The sequence below is a fragment of the Colobus angolensis genome, unplaced genomic scaffold, assembly GCF_000951035.1.
Source record: "Colobus angolensis palliatus isolate OR3802 unplaced genomic scaffold, Cang.pa_1.0 Scaffold222, whole genome shotgun sequence".
NCBI classification, from domain to species: Eukaryota; Metazoa; Chordata; class Mammalia; order Primates; family Cercopithecidae; genus Colobus; species Colobus angolensis.
This window is the reverse complement of record NW_012115400.1, coordinates 1,417,308-1,439,317: the sequence shown is the minus strand read 5'-3', so window position 1 is coordinate 1,439,317 and position 22,010 is coordinate 1,417,308. Positions and strand designations below refer to the sequence as shown.

The following is a 22,010-nucleotide window of genomic DNA, read 5'->3' as shown; positions in this document are numbered from 1 at the left end:
CTCGGGGAGCAGCCTCAGCCTGGCTCAGGAACGAGACTGCCCCGCCACCTAGGGCCTGCCACATTCCTGGGGAGTCTTGAAGCCCAGAGCCCTCTCACTCACGCCGTCTTGTGTGGCAAAAGCCCATCAGGCCCAGGCTGTGGGGCCCACAGGCAGAAGGGCCGGCTCTGGATGGAACATTTTGTGGGGAGGCCCCCATGTCTGTGAAGGCCTCTGCCTGCCCGGAGAGGAGGTGGGGGAAGTGACTGAGGGAAGATTTCAGGTGAATCCCCCTACTCTCCACCCACTGCCTGACACCAGCTGTGGAAGGAGGGCATCAGGACCGCAGACCAGGCCACAGCAGGGAGCCCGGCAGAAGGATGCCAGGTCAAACCACAGGGACTTCTCTCAGGCTGAAGCCCCAGGAACCTTTGCAGCTGTCCTAGGACATGGTGGGATTGGAACAGAAACCATCCTGCTGGGATCCCCCAATTCTATCTAGGCAGCTACAAGTGTCCCTCAGGAAGCTCCTCCAAACCCCATCACCCCAAGAAGCCAGGAGAAATCTCTAAGATTGGGACACTGCCCTCTCCCTGGGCCAACTCCAGCCCTGCAAGGAGGCCCCAACCCACTCTGGTTCTCACCTGGCTTCTTCCTCCAAGGGTGGAGACTGCCTCCCCAGTCTCTTCACCCCCAAAGAAGCAGCACAGCCAAGGCCCAAGTCAGAGAAACTGTGTTGCTGACTTAGTCACGGCAGAAAACGACTGGAATGGGGTACTGTCACTCACACACTCACACCTGTGCCCACACACCCCCACACATGCACACACACAGACCACATCCGCAGCAGGTGGGCCTGGCCAAGTACCCGTGATATACTTATTGGAGGCCCAAGAATAAAGTAAGGGGGTGGCGCCCAGGAGGCCAGGGAAGGGGAACGCCCAGTGGCCTCATGGTCTCTCTCATCGAACTCCGAAGCGTCCTTCCATGGCCCTGGGCCCCCGAGCGTCAGGGAAAAGAGTGAGGCTGGGACCAGTGTGGGGAGGCCTCTCCCCTGCCTGAGTGTAGAGTCCATTCTCAACAGAGACAAAGCTGCCACGTGCAAGGATGGGTGTGGAGACCCAGGCGGCAGGGCCCTGGGGCCGGTGTGCGGCGTGGGTGGGGAGCGATGCCCACCCGTTGTGGTGAGCCGTGTCCAAAGTAGCTGGGCAGAAGCTGGTGTTGATAGTGGCATAAGGGTCGTGGAGAGCAGCCTGGGAGGCCTGGCTGGGCGCCTGCACGGGGGAAGGAGGGTCAAGTGAGTCTGTACAGCTTGGGTCCAGCCCTGGCCCCCCCTCCCCCTGCCACCTCGTCCCCAAAGCAGCCCCCCTCCTCACCCATGCTCGTGCAGTCAGTGCCTGGGAGTTGGTGTGGGACGGCTGGAGCCTAGGGGTAGGGCTGGGAGAGAGCGAGGATGGTCAGAGCTCTGCAGGGCATGTGGCCAGCCCAGTGTCAGGGGAATGTGAATAGGGCCCAGGTCTCACCGGTGCTTCTGTCGGCGCAGCAGGTGAAGGAGGTAGCCACAGCCAAAGAGGAGGACTCCTGAGACCCCCAAGATCCCTGCCAGGTCTGCCCGCAGAATGGGGACAGGAGTTGGCGGGGCAGAGAGACCTGGGCACAGAGACAAGAATCAGATGGGTGGCTAGTACCCAAGCCCCTCCCTGCCCTCCTGGGCCCCTCATCCTGGCTCCACCTGGGTCTGAGCTGGGCGGTAGGCTCCCACAGGCCTCCCAGGAGCCTTCAGGGAAGGATGCAAACTTGCAGCAGAAGGTGGTGTTGGTGCAGGGGCTGCTGGCCCCAGTGTCTTCCAGGGTGAGAGAGATGCTGCTCTGGGTTTCCCAGCGGGCCTGGCGAGCAGGGGCCCATTGCCGGATGCCAAGTTCTGGGTGCAACACAGCCAGCTTGGTACCCCCAGCACCATCGGGGCCTCCCCAGCTCACAGTCACCAGGGAGATGGAGCCAGGCCCCAGGAACCCACAACGGACAGTGAAGGACAAGAGCTCAGTGGCCTCCATCCGAACTTGCACCCACACCTCCGGGGTCCCTGTGGAACAGCAGCAAGGTTGGTGGGCTGTTGTCCTACATCACCCTCCCTGCAGCCCCTGCCCCTCTCTGGTGCCGGCACTCACCTGCAGTGACACACAGGGTCAGCAGCACCCAGGGCAGGGCCAGGGTCCGGTGCCCCATGGCCCCCTCCAGTCCAGGTTCTGGGGACTGCAGGGCCGGCACCTGTGCCTCTGTTCTCATCGCAGGAAGTCTTCATGTTGTCGGCAGCCAAACAGCCACTTCCTTCTCCCCTCTCACACCTTCCCCAGAGGTGGTGAACACAAGGTGGCTGATTCCCTTCTTAAAGTGACAGTGAGGGCCTGCTCAGTCCCCAAGGCTGTACTTCCGGGTAACAAGGCAGGGTGGCACAGGTGGGTGAGAACCCAGCCCTGGCTAGGCCTGGGGAGGCCAGGGGAGGGGCAGAGTAGCTGCCAGGGTCTGGAAGGACTCCCCTTCCCTGGACAGCAAGGGATGCCGGGCTTCCCTAGGAAAGGGCTCTGTCCCACCCCTCACCCAGCTAAGGAATCTGGGAGGAGAAAGTCCCTGGGAGTAGGAAGCCAGCAGGGAGGACCTGAAAGCCAGCCCAGTGTGCGTGACAAATCTGACGTGGGTCCCATGCTTACACCTACAACCCAGGCCTCCCTGACAACCCCCAGCCTGACTTGCCCACTGCACGCTCATACCTCCTGATCTACCCTGAACGTACCCCATACTGGGCTCTGCTCCAGGCGCCGTCTCCCTTGTCATAGGTGATGGCAACTGGCTTCTGGCTGCTCAGGACCAAAGCACAGCCACCAGTGCCTCTTCCCTTTCACCTCCAATGCACCAGGAAATTCTGTTGGCTTCCCACCCTGACCAAAGGACCACTTCTTCCCAACACCCCCCAACAACCCCCAGCCTTCTGACTCCAGGCCTAATATTCTCCTGCCTAGAAGAGCAGAAACAATGGAGAATTGGCCTGGCTGGTTTCAGTTCTCACCGCAGTGGCCAGAGTGACCCTTTTGAACCCAAGTCAGGCAGGCCACTGCCCTTCTTGACTCTCACAGCCCATGACGACCAGAGTCAACGCCTCAAGGACCATCCATGTCCTGCCATCCCCACCTCCCCTGCCCTCCTACCTCACGTGCATACCTCTGAGTTGAATTAACAGCAGCAAGATTTGGAGGTGACCAGGAGGAAACAGGCTGGCCCTTGCTGGGAGGTGTGCACAGACAGGAAATGAGAGGCCAGCACTTTAGGATGAGTCCAGGAGTTTAAGACCAGCCTGGGCAACATGGTGAGATCCTATCTCTATCCAAAAAAGAATAAATAAAAAATTAGCCAGGCGTGGTGGCAGGCACCTGTAGTCTCAACTATTTGGGAGGCTGAGGTCGAAGGATCGCTTAAGCCCAGGAGGCAGAAGTTGCAGTGAACCATGATTGCACCACTGCACTCCAGCCTGGGTGACAGAGTGAGACCCTGTCTTGATAAATAAATGTTGCTCTGAATTGCTTCCCTGCTTATGTCACTTCAAGGATGCAAACTGACCAGAATGCTGCTAGGCAGCAACAGGTGACCCTTTCCAGGGATCAGTTTGCTTTGTGTGCTGTGAGCCGGAATCCAGGGTCCAGTGAGAGCCCAGGGTGCTGTCTTAAGGTTGATCTTGTCCACGGTGTGGTAAGGACTGAAGAGACAGCCCTGTCCCAAGTCACCTCTCTGGGCCCTGGTTTGCCCCTGTGTCAGACTCATCATGTCTGCTTATTCCTGTGGTGCTGGCTGGATGTGGTGGCTCATGACTATAATCCCAGCACTTTGGGAGGCTGAGGTGGGTAGATCACTTGAGCCCTGGAGTTTGAGACCAGCCTGGGCAACACAGTGAGACCCTGCCTCTACAAAAAATAAACATTAGCCAGGTGTGGTGGCTTTTGCCTGTAGTCCCAGTTACTCGGGAGGCTGAGGCGGAAGGATCACTTGAGCCTGGTAGGCGGAGGTTGCAGTGAGCCAAGATCATGCCACTACACTCCAGCATGGGCAAGAGTGAGACCCTATCTCAAAAAATAAAATTAAATTAAAAATTAAAAATTAAAAAAATACAAAATAAGAATCCTGTAGTGTTTGACACAAACCAGGTTTGGTCTCTGGGGCAAACTCTGTCCCCTCATCCACACCTTGCAGCCCATAGTGGTCTTCATGGTACCTATGCAGCCAGTCACCCATGGCTCCCAACATTCTCTTCACCCTTTGCCCTTCACCAAGGCCACCTGTACTGATCTCCACACCTGCCTCAGACCCGCTTTTACCGCTTTCTCCACTACCATCCCCCAGGCAGGGTGTGAGACTGGTGCAGAGGGGACCTTCCTCAGGTGGCCTGGCCAGTGTAGCTGCAGAGCACCTAGGACACCTGAGGCTGCTGCATATCTACCTCCCTAGTCTGAAAGACCCTTGCCTCCCACTGAAAGAAACCAAAAATGTTTAACCTCAGAATAGGCTTCTTAGCCATATTTTGGGATGGTTGACCAAAGGGCTTGTAGGCAGCTGTGGGCCTGCAACGTGGTCTTCAGTCAGGGAAATCCGCCTCTGCAGAGGAGACGGTGGAATAGACAGCAGATGCACACAGCGTTTCTCTGCAGTCTCCGTGTCTGGATCTAGGAAAGACAAGCTGAGAGGCGGGACCCCTTTAAGGGTCTGAAGGACTTGCTTACCACAGGCTCCACAGAGCACCAGTTATGAGGTGTCACCTGCAGAACAAGACCTTTGCTAGCCAAGTCTCTCCTCTCCCCTTCCTTTAACCTGTTTTGCTGTGCTCTGGGCCTCCCATTATTTCTTTAATTTCAAGATGGTTATAAAAAGTGTCAACCATCTGGCTGTTTCTTTTTTTATATATTTTATATGACTTGTACACATGTGTGCACATAATAACATTTTTTTTTTTTTGAGACAGTCTTGCTATGTTGCCCAGGCTGGAGTGCAGTGGTGCAATCTAGGCTCACTGCAAGCTCTGCCTCCCTGGTTCACACCTGGTTAACATGGTGAAACCCCGTCTCTACTAAAAATACAAAAAAATTAGCCGGGCGTGGTGGTGGGCACCTGTAGTCCCAGCTACTCAGGAGGCTGAGGCAGGAGAATGGCGTGAACCCAGGAGGCGGAGCTTGCAGTGAGCCGAGATCAACTGGATGTCAATGTCCCCTCTTCAGGGGTGGCTGTCTCAGTCCTAGCACTGCTTCCACTGGAAGAGTCTGAGCTCCTCCATCCTAGTCTTGGTTCTGGGCAGCAAACAGCTCAGCCCTGAGCAGCCCCTGTTCTTCTGTAGGCCCATGGGGCCCACTGCAGATAGGAACCCAGGCAGCTGATTTGGATGGCCTCAATTCCTGGGGTCAAAACACAGGGTTCTGGAGGGCCTAGTCTCACCACAGAGAAAAGGAAATGTCTATAAAAATCCAAAATATTTTTGACAGAGGACTAGAGGCCTCCTCCTCCCCTAAATGCTTTGGCACTTGATACAACCTTAGGGAAAAGGAAGGAAGCCAAGAAGACTCAGGAGTTAAATCTTCTCAGCAGCTGGGCAGAAAGAGAGCTTGAAATTAGAGGAAAAATAAAGTTGTTTCTGCTTACCTGAGTTTGTAGAGTAAGACTTGTGACTGCTGCATTTATTTTTACATGTATGTTTTAATGTTGTGAAAAGGGCCGCTTTTGTTCCTCTGTAACTTTAATTATAGCTTACCCTTTATCACAGTAATACAGCTAATGTGAGGTAGCATCTTCAGTGGATACTATGTGCTAAACCCATTCTCAGTGATGCACATACATCAGTTCCATACTTAACAATCACTTTATGTGGGAAATAACTTGCTCGGGGTGGAAAGGCTACTTACACAGTGAAGCCAAAATTTAAACCCTGACAAAAATTTTCACTTCAGAACCCATAATATTCAGCATTATGCGGAGCTGCCTTCTCCTACACCTTGGTTAAAAAAATAAAATTGGGCCGGGCGCGGTGGCTCAAGCCTGTAATCCCAGCACTTTGGGAGGCCGAGACGGGCGGATCACTAGGTCAGGAGATCGAGACCATCCTGGCTAACACGGTGAAACCCCGTCTCTACTAAAAAATACAAAAATCTAGCCGGGCGAGGTGGCGGACGCCTGTAGTCCCAGCTACTCCGGAGGCTGAGGCAGGAGAATGGTGTAAACCCGGGAGGCGGAGCTTGCAGTGAGCTGAGATCGGCCACTTCACTCCAGCCCTGGCGACAGAGCGAGACTCCGTCTCACTGCAAGATTGTGTCAGCAAACGGCAGTCGTCCTCTCTGCCCTGGCAGTGCAGAAACCAGGAGTTGAGCCCATGTCTCTCACCAGGTTAAGCTGACTTGCTAAGTTGGGATGTGACCTCAGAGACAGAGGCTACTCCAGCAATACAAGATGCTTTATTTTTCGGCTTCTACCTATGCCACCCAATCCCTTCACTGGGCCTAACTTACTGAATCAAATTAAGTGTATTTCCCTCTAAGTTTCCGCAGGATTCTGGGCTCCTTTGCACACTAAAGGTCTTCTCTAAACGCCCTGGGTTTATCTATCCTTTGGTGAGTTTTCAGCTCTTCTCCCTCTTCTCCTTATTTCTCTGCCCTGTCCTGACCAAAAATCTTCAGTGCCTGTTTCTCTCTGACATCCAAATCCCACACACATCTAGGGGTAATTGGTGAATCTGAACTGATGAGTGACTCATTTCGTGAATCCTTTCTAGGATCTCGGTATTTCATCGTATCCCAAGAGAAGGCTCTGAAGAGCTCAAGGAAGACCTCACCATGTCTATGTGTGAGAAGAAACCTTTCACCCCTTCACTATCACACCCTATCATCCAAGCACACATTCCTCTTTCATCCCATAAACCCCAGTCAGTGTCACCTGGAGTTACAAGGATGGGGCGACTTATCTAGTAATGAAGACTGTCAGTAATCTGAAGAAAAAAAAAATCTCTTCACTTTATAACTCAGGAGACAACACCAAGTCGCTTCCAGCAGAGCTCATGGCCACAGTGCAAGTTAAAAAAGGTAAAGCCTTATTGAAAATCATTAAAAGTAATCTTAAAACAATTATTCGGGCCGGGCGCGGTGGCTCAAGCCTGTAATCCCAGCACTTTGGGAGGCCGAGACGGGCGGATCGCAAGGTCAGGAGATCGAGACCATCCTGGCTAACCCGGTGAAACCCTGTCTCTACTAAAAAACACAAAAAGCTAGCCGGGTGAGGTGGCGGCGCCTGTAGTCCCAGTTACTCGGGAGGCTGAGGCAGGAGAATGGCGTAAACCCAGGAGGCAGAGCTTGCAGTGAGCTGAGATCTGACCACTGCATTCCAGCCTGGGCGACAGAGCGAGACTCCGTCTCCAAAAAAAAAACAAAAAAACAAAAAAACAATTATTTGATATTAACAATGCCCAGCGGTGCCATGTGGGAGGCAAGCCACCCAGCTGCCAAGGCAAGAGACCAAGGGCACAAGCTGTTCCAGTATAATAAAGAAAATATACAGAATAAGAATAGTTACACTAGAAATATAGATATGATTATATATGAATATCACTAACCATTAGTTTATAGCATTACTCTTTATTCCAATATTATAATAATCTTTGTTCTACAGTCATAACCTATGAAAAACCAGGCCATACAGAGATAGGAGCTGAAGGGACACAGTGAGAAGTGACCAGAAGACAAGAGTGTGAGCCCTCTGTCATGCCCAGATAGGGCCACTAGAGGGCTCCCTGGTCTAGTGGTAACGCCAGTGCCTGGGAAGGCACCCGTTACTTAGCAGACCTTGATCTAGTGGTAGCAGACGGGGAAAGGGAAGGGAGTCTCCCTTTCCCAAGAGGAGTTAGAGAAGACTGTTCCACCACCTCTTGTGGAAGGTCTGACAGTCAGGCACGCCCACAGTCATCCGGAGGCCTAACTGTTTTCCTGGGATGCTGTGCTTCAGCAGTGACGCACCTATTTCACTTTCATGTTCCGCTCTGTACACCTGGCTCCACCTTCTAGATAGCAGTAACAGAATTAGTGAAAGTATTAAAGTCTTTGATGTTTCTGAGAAGAGCATAGAAGAAATAATGACGTAAGCTGTCCTCTCTCTCTCTGCCTCGGCTACCTAAAAGGGAAAGGCCCCCTGTCTGGTGAATATGTGACTCACATGACCTTATCAATAATTGGAGATGACTCACACTCCTTACCCTGCCCCTTTTGCCTTGTATACAATAAACAGCAGCGTGGTCAGGCATTCAGGGCCACTACTGGTCTCCACATCTAAGTGGTAGTGGTCCCCTGGGCCCAGCTGTCTTTTCTTCTATCTCTTTGTCTTGTGTCTTCATTTCTATAATCTCTTGTCTCCGCACACGAGGAGAAAAACCCACAGACCCAGTAGGGCTAGACCCTACAGTGCCAGACCCTGAAAAGCACTGCTCTGCATCACTTGTCAGGCTGGGCAAAGGCCTCCGTGCCTGCTACCTGAGCTGGCCTCAGCTCGGTCCAGCCTGGCCTGGGCCTGGCCAGTGGGAGGTGCTGCTGAGAAGCCGGAGCCCTGGGCTGTCCCAGCCGGCCGGCAGGGGGCTTGCTGTCACGAACCCTTCACAGCTGAGCATGTCAAGGTGGAAGCATGCACAAAAAATATCCACAGATGTTGTGCAGCAGAAATAAAGAAAAATTCTAATCTTTTAAGAGACAAATACAGTATCGCTACTTGGCCTTTTGGCCAAGATCAAGTGTAGATAAAAACATTGTAAGTCATTATTCCCCTGGAATATGATCAGTATCCTGAGGGAAGAGGCAAACCCCCAGCCCATCACCACACCGCAGCTTGTGCACTTCAGGTTTTGTGCTCCCAAACAATGCCGATTCTCATGAGGGTACTGTTGTCTGCACTGGGAAATCATCCTCTGACCTGTTCACAAGTCTTTCAGATGAAGATTTTCAGTGGGTTTGGATCTATTTAAAAAGCAATTAACAGCAAAGAGGAACCTAATCCACTTGCATTTGCCTGTTTTTGAGAGGTACTCCTGGCAGTTATGAAGGTCATTAAAATTAATATCAGAATAAACAACTTTTTTTTTTTGAAATGGAGTCTCGCTGGGTCGCCAGGCTGGAGTGCAGTGGCGCAATCTCGGTTCACTGCAACCTCTGTCTCCCGGGTTCAAGTGATTCTCCTGTCTCAGCCTCCCAAGTAGCTGGGACTACAGGCGCACGCCACCACGACCAGCTAATTTTGTTGTATTTTTAGTAGAGACGGGGTTTCACCATGTTGGTCAGGATGGTCTCCATCTTTTGACCTCGTGATCTGCCTGCCTTGGCCTCCCGAAGTGCTAGGATTACAGGCATGAGCCACTGCACCCAGCCCTAAACTGAACTTTCAACTGAACTTCAGAAAATGTTGAACCATGATTTAAAAAAATGTTTCTCACTTTGCTCTCACTAAACCCTTTTTTAAGAGCAAAAAGGTATTTTGCACTGTTAACCAATGAAATATTTTAAAACACTTATTTCATCAACTCATCTGTTACATTTTAAATGTGTATAATATAGAATTAGTATATGTTTATATAACTTAAAAATTTTAAAAAACTGATATAAATGTCCAAACATTGGGAGTCTTATGACTCTAAGGCCCTGTTCCAGTTGTTATGGCTACATAACAAACCCCTCCAGACTGAGTGGTATAAACCACCATCTTATTATGCTCATGGACTCATGGTCAGGAATTTGGAAAGTGCACAGAAAAGATGGGCTGTCTCCGCTCCCTGATGCCTAGACCTCATCTGGGAAAACTGAAAAACAGGGGAGGTTGGATCATCTGACTCCCGTCTGGACTGAATCTGGCAGCCAACATGGATGTTGGCTGGGGCCTCGGTGAGGGCTGCTGGCAGGAACACCTACACACGGCCTTTTCCTTCGGCTGCTGGGCTTGCTCACAGAATGGTGACTGGGTTCCAAGCGTGAACCCAAGTACAAGGAGAGACAGGAAATGGAAACTGCCAGTTTCCTTAAAATCTGGGCCCACTAACTAGCACGGCATCATTTCTATCATCTTCTACTAGTCAAGCATCACAGAGCCCATATTCAAGGAGACAACCTAGACCCAGCCTCTCAATAAACAGCGTCAAAAGCTTTAGGGAGTATGGTGTCAAGCTCCCAGATTCAAAGGCTGTGACTCAACCCAGTGCACTGGGCTGCCTGGCTGTACACAGGTGTCCATATTGATGCAAAGCCCCCAAGCTGCTCTTATCCTCTTGTGAAGCACCCTTAGCTTGGCTGATACTTAAATAACTCAGGAATCTTTCCCCTCCTGGATTCTTAGAGACTCCACATCTTCTCCTCAGTTCTCCCACTCTGTTCCCTCATCCCATAAAACAAGCTCCTCTCTCTGGAGCTATTCTACCTGAATACAGGCTAAAGATCTCTCAATGAGTTAGCCTTCCCTCCAACCCAGCTCTGACTCCCTCAGACTCCTTTCCAAAAGGAGACCCACAACCCAATTTCTTCTAGCTTTTATCTGGGAGGGGCAGGTGGGGGCAGGGAGACAGAATAAAAGGGGCGAAGTAGTCTTGGCTAAGTGACCTGATCGCAGGAAGTCATGGCTCTTTCTGCACAGATCACTAGCTGGATGGCTGTATCTGGCCTAGGAGACCACAGTGAGAACCTGTCACTAAAGCAGGTGCCCATGATGGGAAGAACTGGAAATTATATCTAAAGAGAGAGGCTGAAGCATTCCTTAAACCACAGAAGAAAACAGTGAAAGTACAAAATGACAACAGCTGTCTTCAAATACTGCTTGTCAGAGGGACAAGAGAGAATAGAGGTGCTGTGCTGCTCCACAAGGCAAAACAAGAGCAAACGTCTGTCTGAGTTTCAAGAGGCCGGCCCTGAGGCTGCACTGCGGCAGTCTAGGTGAGAGATGATGGTGACAATGTGTGGAGGACATAGGCCAGAGAACATTTTTCACCAAGACTTGACAGAACTTGGTGAAGAACTAGCTGGAGAAGGCAAGAATGAAGGTGACATCTGTCACTTGGATTTTAGGGTTGGACATTTACAGTAACTCCTTGGTTTCATTTTAACTCTTAGATACTGTGATTTGATCAAATTCCAAATTATGACAGGTACCTTTGGGATGACAGGATAAAATTTCCTTTGGAAAGAACCCCTGGGTGAAGGCAGCCAGGACACATGGCCTGGCCTGGCCCGCGCGGGTGAGACAAGCAGATTTACAAGTTCCTGCTCTCCCACCTGTCAGCACAACTTTCACTGCTGCAGAGGCTGTGGCCACTAGATAAAACTACTCACAGGCAGTCAATCTCTCCCTATCTTCACTGGCTCACCCCGCCTCTCAGTTACTAAGCAATACTTCCTGGAGAGACTGTAGACAAAGCACCTGCGGGGTGTGGGGACACCTATACACTGGGCCATGGGACAAGGCAGACGAAGAACCTGACCTCCATCCTTTAACGATCTCAAGCCACACCTTAGGAACGTGTGGATTCAAACATGTTTATTGAGCGAATCATTAGGACAAAAATAGGCTGAGAAAGATGTTCCAAAAATCCAGGAAACTAGGGGCTCTTTCCATTAGACACAGAGAGGCGCTGCCCCTCTCCACTCCAAACAGAACAGGAAAAGGGCAGGGGGACTGGGTCACAGTGCATTAGGGAGGACAGGGTCTCTCAGCTTCTCTACCCCAACATCACCAGAGGGAAAGGTTAGGTTAGAAAAACAATGCCCAACTCCTTCCCCTCAGAGCCCAGGGCTGAAGCCTGGGGGAATGCTTCATTTTGCTCCTTTTCTCTTTGCCTTTTCCAAATGGTCACATCCTTGAGGTAGGGAGTGAAGCTGGGGAGGGGCCCAGTCATGTCAGAAATCCTGTAATGAGAAAGATGAAAGGAATACACAGGACACAGCAACAGGCCAATGGGCAGACCGTCCTCCCCTGGGTTACCGTAAAAGCCCCAGAGACAGCTCAGAGGGCCACCCCCAGGCTGTGGCCTTTCTGTCAATTTGATGAGTACATGGGTTGCCTGCCAGCATTTCCCAAGGACACATAACTCCTGCTCTGGGGACACTCACCTCAACATCCAGCTCTGTAGAATCTAAGAGGTCCAGCCCATACTCACTGGGGGAAGAGTAGCTACTTGCTTGCTAGAGAGAATGAGGTTAAAAGTCAAAAAGGCCTTTCCACACTCCTATCACTTCGCAAACAAAAAAACCAGTTCCTTTCCCAGCCTCATAATAACAAATATGGGCACAGCAGGCACCTATGGCACCTCCTGGTACGGATGTTAGTGTGGACACGAGGATCGGTCCTGACTGCAGAGCGCTTCTTGGCCTGCTGACTGAGCCCCTTCAATGCCTTTGGTTTGGAAATCAGAAAATGGATTTTTCCTGAGATGTTAGGAAATAATATTTTAACAGAGGCCTTGATCTCTAGTCTCTGGTTTGAAGGTATCACTATTTGGTTTCTCCTTCTGAGCACAAGACTCCCCTGTTCTGTTCTATTCTGTTCTTTTTCCCTCCCTGCAGAGAAGAGAACAGAACAGAAGAATAACAGAAGATACACAGCCTGTAATGGACTGAATATCTGTGTCCCCCCAAACACACATGTTGAAATCCTTCCCCCAGTGTGATGCTGTTTGGAAGTGGGGCCTTTGGGAGATGACTGGGTCATAGGGGTGCAGCCCTCATGGACGGATGAATGCCCTTCCAAGCCTAGGTCAGAGAGCTAGCTTGCTGTTTCTCCTCCAGGTGAGGATACAACTAGAAGCCAGCAGTCTGCAGGCTGGAAGAAGGCCCTCACCAGAACCCAACCCTTGGACTTCAGCCTCCAGAACCATGAGAAATAAATTTCTGCTGTTTGTAAGATACCAGTCTATGGAATTCCGTTACAGTAGCCTGACCTCACACATAGCCCTTTTCCATGTATAAAGTGGTTTTACCTTATATTTTATGTAAAAGGTCCATTTTATTTATTTTTGAATTGTTGATTTTTTTTTTTTTTTTTTAAGAAACAGGAGTTTACTATGTTACCCAGGCTGGACTCCAACTCCTGGACTATTGATCCTCCTGTCTCCGCCTCCTGAGTTGCTGGAACTACAGACTAACAGTTCTGTTTTAAAGATGAGAAAATGGGCTGCATGCAGTGGCTCACACCTGTAATCCAGCACTAAGGGAGGCTGAGGCAGGTGGATCTGCTTGAGGTCAGGTGTTCGAGAATAGCCTGGCCAATATGGCGAAACCCCACCTCTACTAAAAATACAAAAAAAATTAGCCAGGCGTGATGGCACATGCCTGTAATCCCAGCTACTTGGGAGTCTGAGGCAGGAGAACCGCTTGAGCCCAGGAGGCAGGGGATGCAGTGAGCCGAGATTGTGCCACTGCACTCCAGCCTAGGCGACAGAGAGAGACTCTACCTCAAAAAATAAAAATAATTCAAAAATAAAGATGAGAAAATGGAGGCTGAGAAGGCGTAAAGCGCTAACTTGACATGGAGTTGAGGACTAGCACTCAGGTCACCTCACCCCAAATGCCAGGCTTTTCCCACTACACCAGCAGCATTTCCTCCTGGGGAAACAGGTAGGTTAGAAGGGGAGTGAGGGAAGGGACAGGGAGGGGAAGCCCTCTAGTAGGGAGAGGGAGGACAGGGGGTAATGTGTTGGGAGGAGAGACACTGAAGGGGGCTGCCACCTGGACTGAATGACCTCCCACCTCCAGCATTAGGACTTCCAATTCCTAGGAGGTTCGGAGGCAACAACATTTACTTAGGGATTGGGAGCAAGAGTGCTATTCCAACCTTCTTTGGTATTTGTAATTTCTTTTCCTTATTCTTTACTAAAAGTAGAGTCCAAGCAAGTCCAAACCAACATATAACCTGTCCTCCTTTACTCTAGATTCATTCAGCTTTCAGAGACCAGGGATCACCGAGTGGGGAGAGGGGAAGCACCCTGGCTTCTCTTTGGCACATCAGCCCCTAGTTCTTGAGAGAGAAGGGCAGGGTGGTCCACTCACCATGTCTGTATCCTGCCGTTCTTCACTTGACTCATCCTGCATTTCTAACTCTTCTTGCTCGTCCTCTTCCATAAGGCTGAGTCTGATGTAGGGGCAAAGAGTCAGGCTTTTCAAACTGTTCTTTGAGGACCCCTGAGAGTTTCTCAGACACCCGGGGTGGGGGAAGTGGGGAGTAGTAAGTACAACATAGTAGGTTTCCAGATTGTGCTGACAGGAAGTGCCCTGTGGCTAAAAACAAGTCCAAAAAGCACCCACAGAGAGGCAATGGGTGAGACAGGAATCCCCTTACAGTGGGCAACAGATCTGAAGTGAAGACAGGAGATGATGAGAAAAGCTCACCGCATCAGCTGGTTGCCCAGACCAGGACCTGAAGGGTTGCGTGGAGTCTGGAAATACTGTGGACCCAAGAACCTTGACCTCTGGGTGCCTGCGAGGGGCTGACTGCTGGGAATGAAGCAGGATCAATGATGGGATAAAAATCAAGAGTAAGAAGAGGAGGATGTAAGGCAGCTGGTGTTAATGGGGAGAAAAGCTCAGCGTTGGGAGAGATGCATTTTAAAGCTAAAAAATGGAGAAGGATTAGAGAAGAACCCAACAATGAGGAACTGCTACAGCAGGGAACTACAAAACAGAAACAGCAAGATGGAGGTAGCCAGACACCAAACCGGGAACTCAGACACCCAGATTCCCTCCATGGCCTCACCCCTGGGCAAAATCCAACTCTGAGCCATCTTCTTCCTCCATCTCTTCCAACCCCCACAGGGGCTGCCTGCTCTTCACGGCTGTGGAGGTGAGGGTGGGCGTGGGCGGGATGCTGTTCAGCTTCAGACTTTCTTCCTGGGACGGGGAGACGTCCTCTCTGTTATGCTTGGCAGGCCCTGCCAAGCAGATGCACACATTAACCACAGCCCAGGGCCTGCAACAGGTGTGCTCTCTTTCCAAGACCTGCCCGGGATTTAGTAAGGGAAAGTCAACCAAGAAGAGAATGGAAAACCTATACAGCCTCATTCTGTTGCCCTCAAATGGGCACAGCCCTATGAACTAAATACATTGCCTTATGTACCAAAAAGTAAGGCTTAGAGAATTGTAGTTAGGCCTTGTCCAAGGAAAACTTGCTACACAGCTTAGAAAACTAGATGGAAAGATATATAAATATACATTTCACAGATAAACTGTAACAGGTGAACAGGTGAACACAAATATGAGGGAGTGTTGGAGTCTCTAAGATTGAGAGGTCTGAGTTAGCCAATGAAGACATTTGAGATCCTATCCAAGATTTCTGTGGTCAGAAAAAGCTTAAAATGACAATAGAGTTTTGGTACCAGAGGCCAGAGTGGACGCATGAGGGCCAGGAAAGAACTAGAATATGGGAGACAGGATTTTCTAAAAGCTAGAAAAAAATGACGTGATTACAATGCCAGTATAATTGATATGATATGAAGGGGGACTTACCTTCTACAGAGATTGGAGAAGGTAGAGGAGGAGAAAGAATCCAAAGATTCTCACTGCCTGAGAAAACCCAGGCAATACTATTTTAAAGCATCAATCAAATTGATATTAAGTCTGTTAACTGTAAACAGTCACACTCCCGTTACCCTCCTTCTCCATGGCCATGTTCATCCACTGAAAACAATAATCCCAAAGTGAGCTGCTATGGGTTTAAGCAGAGGGCTACAGAAAACAGGGAAGAGCCATACCCCTGGGCTTGTATGCCCAGAGGGGAAAACCTGGGGCCCCAGGTGTGTCCTCCTGGTCTCCCCGAGCTATTAGTTGTGTGATGCCCGAGGGCTGGACCCTTGAGTCTCTCTTCTCCATCTTCACTAACTTCCCCATCTTCACTAGATTACCCAGACACTGAGGTTCACATCCTTAAACATCACCTACACTCTGCCACATCCCAAAGGGATCTCAAGCCTTCAGCTCTCCCCTGAACTCCATCTTAACTGCCGTCACGGTTTGTTCAACATCTCCGCCTATAATCCCGTGGCCAACACCAATGCCCCAACCTTCCCCCACAGCTATCTTCACTCTCTGCCTTCCCCATCTCAGATACTGTCAACTCCATCCTTCTGTCAGGCCAAAACTTGGAGCTATTCTCAACTCCTCTTTTTGTTTTATATCCCACATCCAGTTTGTCAGAAAAGCCTACTAGAGATACCTTGAAAATGCACCCAGAATCTGGCCGTTTCTCGGCACCTCCACCATTGCCCCTGGCTTAAGAAGCTCTCTTATCTTGAGTCTTGGGCTGGATTCCTACAATAGCCACAGCCTTCCTGCTTGTCTCCCCGCTTCAAGCCTTCCCCCATCTCCTGTCGTTTTCAACACAGCAGCCAGTAGGATCCCTTAAAAACAGAGGTTGATCCTGTCGTTCCTCTGCTCAAAATCCTCCAATGGTTTCCTACTGCACTCAGAGTAAAAGTCAGTCTCTGCCTTAGATGCTATGGGATCGTGCACCCTATTTGGTCTCATATCCTACCATCTGCATTCTGGCCATAATGGTCTTCTCTGCTGTTCCTTGAACATTCCAGGAACATTCCCCCCATCCCCTCATGGCCTCAGGACTGGATGCTTCCTTTGCTATGCTATTCTGATACACACTAAGCAGCCTCCCTCACATGTGAAAAAAATTCGCTGGGAGGCCAATAGGCTGAAATGTCTCCTGCACTTTGGGTTCCTAAGTCAGCAAACTGAAACTCAACTCAGAGTGAAAGTGTTGTGTGTAACCTAGGAGAAGGAAACTTAAGCTTAACCAGCCAGAAACTACTGTCTAACCTCTAACAAGAGATTTATGGTCAGTTAACCTCTAAAAATATGAACTTTCCACTTTAACCAATTAAATATTTTCTTTGTCTTGCTCCCACAGACACTTTATAAGTGTCCCCACTGGTTTCCTCAGTGGTGGCACCCTGAACTGCTTGCGGTCTGTCACTGCCTGATTGATAAACTGCTGAATGCTCAAATAAACCTGTTAAAATTTTAATGTGCCTAAGTGTATCTTTTAACTTATTTTTAGGCTTTTTGCCCAACATTTGTGTTCTTGAGTCTTCCCTTGATCAGTCTTTGTAAGACTGCAATCCCCAACCCACCAGGATTCCTTATACTCCTCCCTGTTTTTTGCCATAGTATTTACTACTATCTGACACCCTCTAAAGAAGGAGATTTTTGGCTTTTTTGTTCACTGCTCTATTCCCAGCACATGGCGCTCAGTATCTATTGAATGAATGAAAACAATCTCTTCGGTTTTATCTTGCCTTCACAAACTCTACGCTTTAGGCAGAGCGATCTATGTACCTCCATGCTTCGCCCAGCACACAGCGTTCTATGCTTTGCTTGTGCTATTCTGCCAGCCCATGATGCTCTTCCTTCCTCTGTTCAGCTTACACAAATATTACTTATTTTTTAAGCGCCAGCATTTCCATCTTCTTGGTAAAGCCTTCATCATTCTCTGAATTCTACAGCATTCATTTGTACAAGCCTTCAGGCAGTTATTTATTGGCAATTGCTCATAATTTGGGTTTTCCATAATTAAAATTTCCCCTTTTCCTATTAGATGATAAGCTGCCGGAGGATTCTTCATGGCCCCTAAAACACTGAACATAGTATCCTGCATATAATAGGTCTTTAACAAATAAATATTAGTTAATTGATTAAAGCAGAGTTTCCTGGTGGTATAAGATATAATTTTAGGTGGTACACAGAAGACAGCAAAAAGAAATCACACCCCATCTCACATCATACACAAAAATTAACTCAAACTGGATCACACATCTAAATTAAGAGCTAAAACTGTAACTCTTAGAAGAAAACACAGGAGTAAATCTTTGTGACCCTGAATTAGCCAACAATTTCTCAAGATAGGGCATCAAAAGCAAAAGCAACAAAAGGAAAAAGTAAGTTAGATTTCACCAAATTCAAGAATATTTGTGTTTCAAAGGCTACCACCAATAACATGAAAAGATAACCCAAAAAATGGGAGAAAATGTTTGCGTATCATAAGAAATTTCGTGTCTAGAATATATAAAAAATACTTAAAACTCAACAATAAAAAGACAACCCTATTTTAAAATAGTAAAGGATCAGAACAGACATTTCTCCAAAGACGATAAACAAATTGTTAATAAGCACATGAAAAGATGCTCAATACCACTGGTCATTAGGGGAATGCAAATTTAAACCACAATGAGATATCACACCTTACAGTAACTAGGAGATGGATAAAATAAAAAATAATAAGTACCAGTGACAACATGAAGAAACCAGGGCCCCCATACATTGCTGGTAGGATTGTAAAATGGTGTAGGTACTTTGGAAAACAGTGTGGTAGCTCCTCAAAAACTTAAATATAGAATTGCCATATGACCCAGCAATTCCACTCCCAGGTATATCTCAAGAAAACTGAAAAGATGCATCTACCCAAAAGTTTGCACATGCATGTTTAGCAGCATTATGCATAAAACAGCCCAAATGTCAATCAACTGACAAGTGGGTAAGTAGAATGTGGCATATCTACACAATGGCATATTGTTTTGGCCATAAAAAGGTATGAGATACTTATATATGTCAAAGTATGGATGAACCTTGAAAACACTGTGCTAAGTGAAAGCAGCTGGACATAAAAGGCCACATATTATATGATTCAATTTATATGAAAGGTCTGGAATAGGCAAATCAAGAGATAGGAATTATATTAGTGATACTAACCTAAGGCTGGGAAGATGGGCAGAGACTGCGAATGGGTATGTGGTTTCTTTTGGAATGATGAAAATGTTCTAAAATTAGAGAGTGGTGATGGTTGTACAATTCAGTGAATATGCTAAGCGTACACTTTAAAAGTGTGATTTTTGGCTGGGTTGCGGTGACTCACTAGCACTTTGGGAGGCTGAGGTGGGCAGATCACAAGGTTAGGAGTTTGAGACCAGCCTGGCCAACATGGTGAAACCCTGTCTCTAGTAGAAATACAAAAATTGGCCGGGCGTGGTGGTGGGAGCCTGTAGTCCCAGCTACTCAGGAGGCTGAGGCAGGAGAATCGCTTGAACCTGGGAGGCAGAGGTTGCAATGAGTCGAGATCACGCCTCTGCACTCCAGCCTGGGTGACAGAGCAAAAAAAAAAAAAAAAAAGGTGGGGGGGATGATTTTTATATGTAAGTTGTATCTCAATACAGCTGTCACATAAAGTCCCATTTAAAAATGTACACTAGAAAACACATACTTGCATATGAAATGATTGCTACAATGTTACTTAATATGCAGCTGTTTTTTAAAAAGCAAAGAAAAAACCTTAGGCAGCCGGGCACAGCGGCTCACGCCTGTAATCCCAGCACTTTGGGAGACTGAGGCAGGTGGATCACGAGGTCAGGAGATCAAGACCATCCTGGCTAACATGGTGAAAACCCGTCTCTACTAAAAATACAAAAAAAATTAGCCGGGCATGGTGGCAGGCACCTGTAGTCCCAGCTACTCAGGAGGCTAAGGCAGGAGAATGGTATGAACCTGGGAGGTAGAGCTTGCAGTGACCTGAGATCAGGCCGCCACTGCACTCCAGCCTGGGCGACAGAGCAAGACTCCGTCTCAAAACAAAACAAAACAAAACAAAAAAACCTTAGGCAACTTATAAGACAACAGGTGATCTGAAGGGAAAAAATAATGAAGGTTGTGTAAAAGTGTCTAAAGTTTGGAAAATGATGGGATACAAGACATTGAGGAGGGGTACTCTGAAGGTATAGATTTCTTAGTTCAATATTTGGTTTTATCATCGGTTTTCTATTTCATTTTATTATTATTATTAGTTTTTTTTTTTTGAGATAGAGTCTCGCTCTGTCGCCCAGGCTGGGGTGCAGTGGCACAATCTCAGCTCACTGCAACCTCCACCTCCCAGGTTCAAGCAATTCTCCTGCCCCAGCCTCTCCAGTAGCTGGGATTACAGATGCGTGCCACCATAACTGGCTAATTTTTGTATTTTTAGTAGAGACAGGGTTTCACCATTGTGGCCAGGCTGGTCTCGAACGCCTGACCTCGTGATCCGCCCGCCTCGGCCTCCCAAAGTGCTGGGATTACAGGCATGAGCCACTGCGCCTGGCCCTCTATTTGATTTTTGATGCAGGTTTTCAGTTAACTAAACCTTGAAAGAAATTAATACCCTGAATGACAGTAGATGCTCAATGAAATATTTGACAAAATAAGTTTGAAGGCAGCCAAAGACCACCTGCACTTATCCACGCTGGGCACCCCCATACCCACACACAGCACCCTACCTTCAACACGCCTCCTTTTGGAGCTGGGGAGGACCTGAGGGCTGGTCTCTGCTGTGTTCTCCACAGGGCTGAGGGAGTGGCAATAGGTGGTGACTGGGCCCCAGGGACGGCCAGGTGCCTGGGAGACTTGCTGTAGGCACTTTTCTAGGTAGGACAGTCTAAGAAAGAGGTGGAACCAAAAGGCTGAAGGGGCTACCGGGCCCTCAGCAGGCCCTTCCCTAATCCACATCTCTATCCACCCACCAACTTACAAAAGCTGTTTGTCCTGATGGAAGAGTCGGGGGGAAAACTCTGAAAGGAGCTCCAGGAATGCCAGATTTGGAGGCTGATCGGAGGAGCCAGCTGGAGGAAGCTCAGACAAGGAGAACTTGATGCCTTCCCTTGGTTGGGCAGAATTCTTTTAGGAAGAAAGTCTCTTCCCACTTCCCTCCCAGGGCTGAGATATCCTGTGCCAGTGCACCCTCCCTCTGTCCCCAGCCTGTCTCCAAAGGCATACCCACCACTAACCTGACTGCTATTCCTTGACACACATAACCTCCCTCCAAGACCTTGTTCCCAGCCCTCCGTGAACATGGCCTCCAACCAATACTTCCTACTTGTGTAGCATGACCACAAGGTCACGGTTCTGCAGCTGCTGGGGTCCAAAACTCAAGGCAAACCTCCGGGCCAGGTCCCTCATCTCTATGAAGGCAGGAAGCTCATTCAGGCCCTGGGGCCCATGGTCCTGCAGCAGTTCCGTGTACAGCTGTGTCCAGGAGACATGGTGCATGTGGGAAAGGGAAGAACATGGCAGAAACAGAGAAGTCCAACATTCTCTTCTCTACTCAGAAATTCCAAAGGCCTTGGGACACCACCTACTACTTTTACTCTTTCTTTCCTTCTAAGGAATTCCCCTGATACTAACCCCTGCAGCAGACAACGCCCATCACCTCTACTCTGTAACATTAAATAAAAATGTCTATAGTAACTGAAGGAGGCTGAAAGAGAACAGACTGAAAAATAATTAGGGATTCCCTATCACTTCCTTGTTGGCATTCCAACATTCTGATAAGTTACTTTTGATGGGGTTGCCCAGTCAGTTAAAAAAAAAAAAAACTTTCCAAGTATTCGAATGAAGGAACCTATCATGTAAAGTTAAGAGTCAAAACAAGAAAAGTTACTGCTCTGAAGGATCTTATATTCTGAGTGGCTGAGGGTAGACAGAGACTTGGGGACAACAGGGAGGGCATGCCCTCAAGGCAGAAGGGCGCACCTGCTTGAGGCTCAGCAGCAGGATTCGGGAACAATGACTTCGGTCAATCTGCCTTGCTCTAGTTAATGTTTCCTTGATAATGTCACCATAGTCATTGTAGAACTGAGGGGAAAGAGTGGGGAAGGTAATGTCTGACCGGTAGAAAAGACCATTTTGTTTCTTCCTTCACATCACTAATCATGTCTCCCTCCCAAACTGCCTTAGGTAGGAAACATGAACTGAAGCATAAAATAATTCAGACTAGACCTCATCTCTAATCAACAGGTGCAAAGCCCAAAATAAATCAGAGTTTTGGTAAACAAATAATGAAACACCTGTAATCCCAGCACTTTGGGAGGCCGAGACGGGTGGATCACGAGGTCAGGAGATCGAGACCATCCTGGCTAACACCATGAAACCCCGTCTCGGCCGGGCGCGGTGGCTCAAGCCTGTAATCCCAGCACT

The 22,010-nt window shown here is 48.8% G+C and overlaps 2 protein-coding genes across 5 annotated transcripts in view; both read right to left on the bottom strand.

The window, feature by feature from the left end:
• Positions 1–693: 693 nt before the first annotated feature.
• Positions 694–22,010, bottom strand: part of PVRIG (poliovirus receptor related immunoglobulin domain containing) — a 45,233-nt gene continuing 23,916 nt past the window's right edge. The window contains exons 3-7 of the mRNA XM_011943892.1: positions 2,148–3,354; positions 1,712–2,062; positions 1,503–1,629; positions 1,356–1,416; positions 694–1,253 (exon numbers count right to left, since the gene is read on the bottom strand). Coding sequence (XP_011799282.1) covers positions 942–1,253; positions 1,356–1,416; positions 1,503–1,629; positions 1,712–2,062; positions 2,148–2,265 — 969 coding nt within the window. The 5' untranslated portion in view covers positions 2,266–3,354 and the 3' untranslated portion in view covers positions 694–941. The remainder of the gene's footprint in view (positions 1,254–1,355; positions 1,417–1,502; positions 1,630–1,711; positions 2,063–2,147; positions 3,355–22,010) is intronic.
• The window catches only part of STAG3 (stromal antigen 3), a 38,912-nt gene continuing 28,437 nt past the window's right edge, over positions 11,536–22,010 (bottom strand). For 3 of the 4 annotated variants that reach the window (XM_011943896.1, XM_011943895.1, XM_011943897.1), the window contains 9 exons: positions 21,567–21,668; positions 20,911–21,059; positions 20,566–20,694; positions 20,315–20,472; positions 14,767–14,941; positions 14,403–14,504; positions 14,064–14,145; positions 12,129–12,200; positions 11,536–11,924 (listed from right to left, as the gene is read on the bottom strand). In XM_011943896.1, the coding sequence (XP_011799286.1) occupies positions 11,916–11,924; positions 12,129–12,200; positions 14,064–14,145; positions 14,403–14,504; positions 14,767–14,941; positions 20,315–20,472; positions 20,566–20,694; positions 20,911–21,059; positions 21,567–21,668 (978 nt within the window). In that variant the 3' untranslated portion in view covers positions 11,536–11,915. Of the gene's footprint in view, positions 11,925–12,128; positions 12,201–14,063; positions 14,146–14,402; positions 14,508–14,766; positions 14,942–20,314; positions 20,473–20,565; positions 20,695–20,910; positions 21,060–21,566; positions 21,669–22,010 lie in introns of all 4 variants that reach the window. The other variant, XM_011943893.1, reaches the window with a different exon arrangement.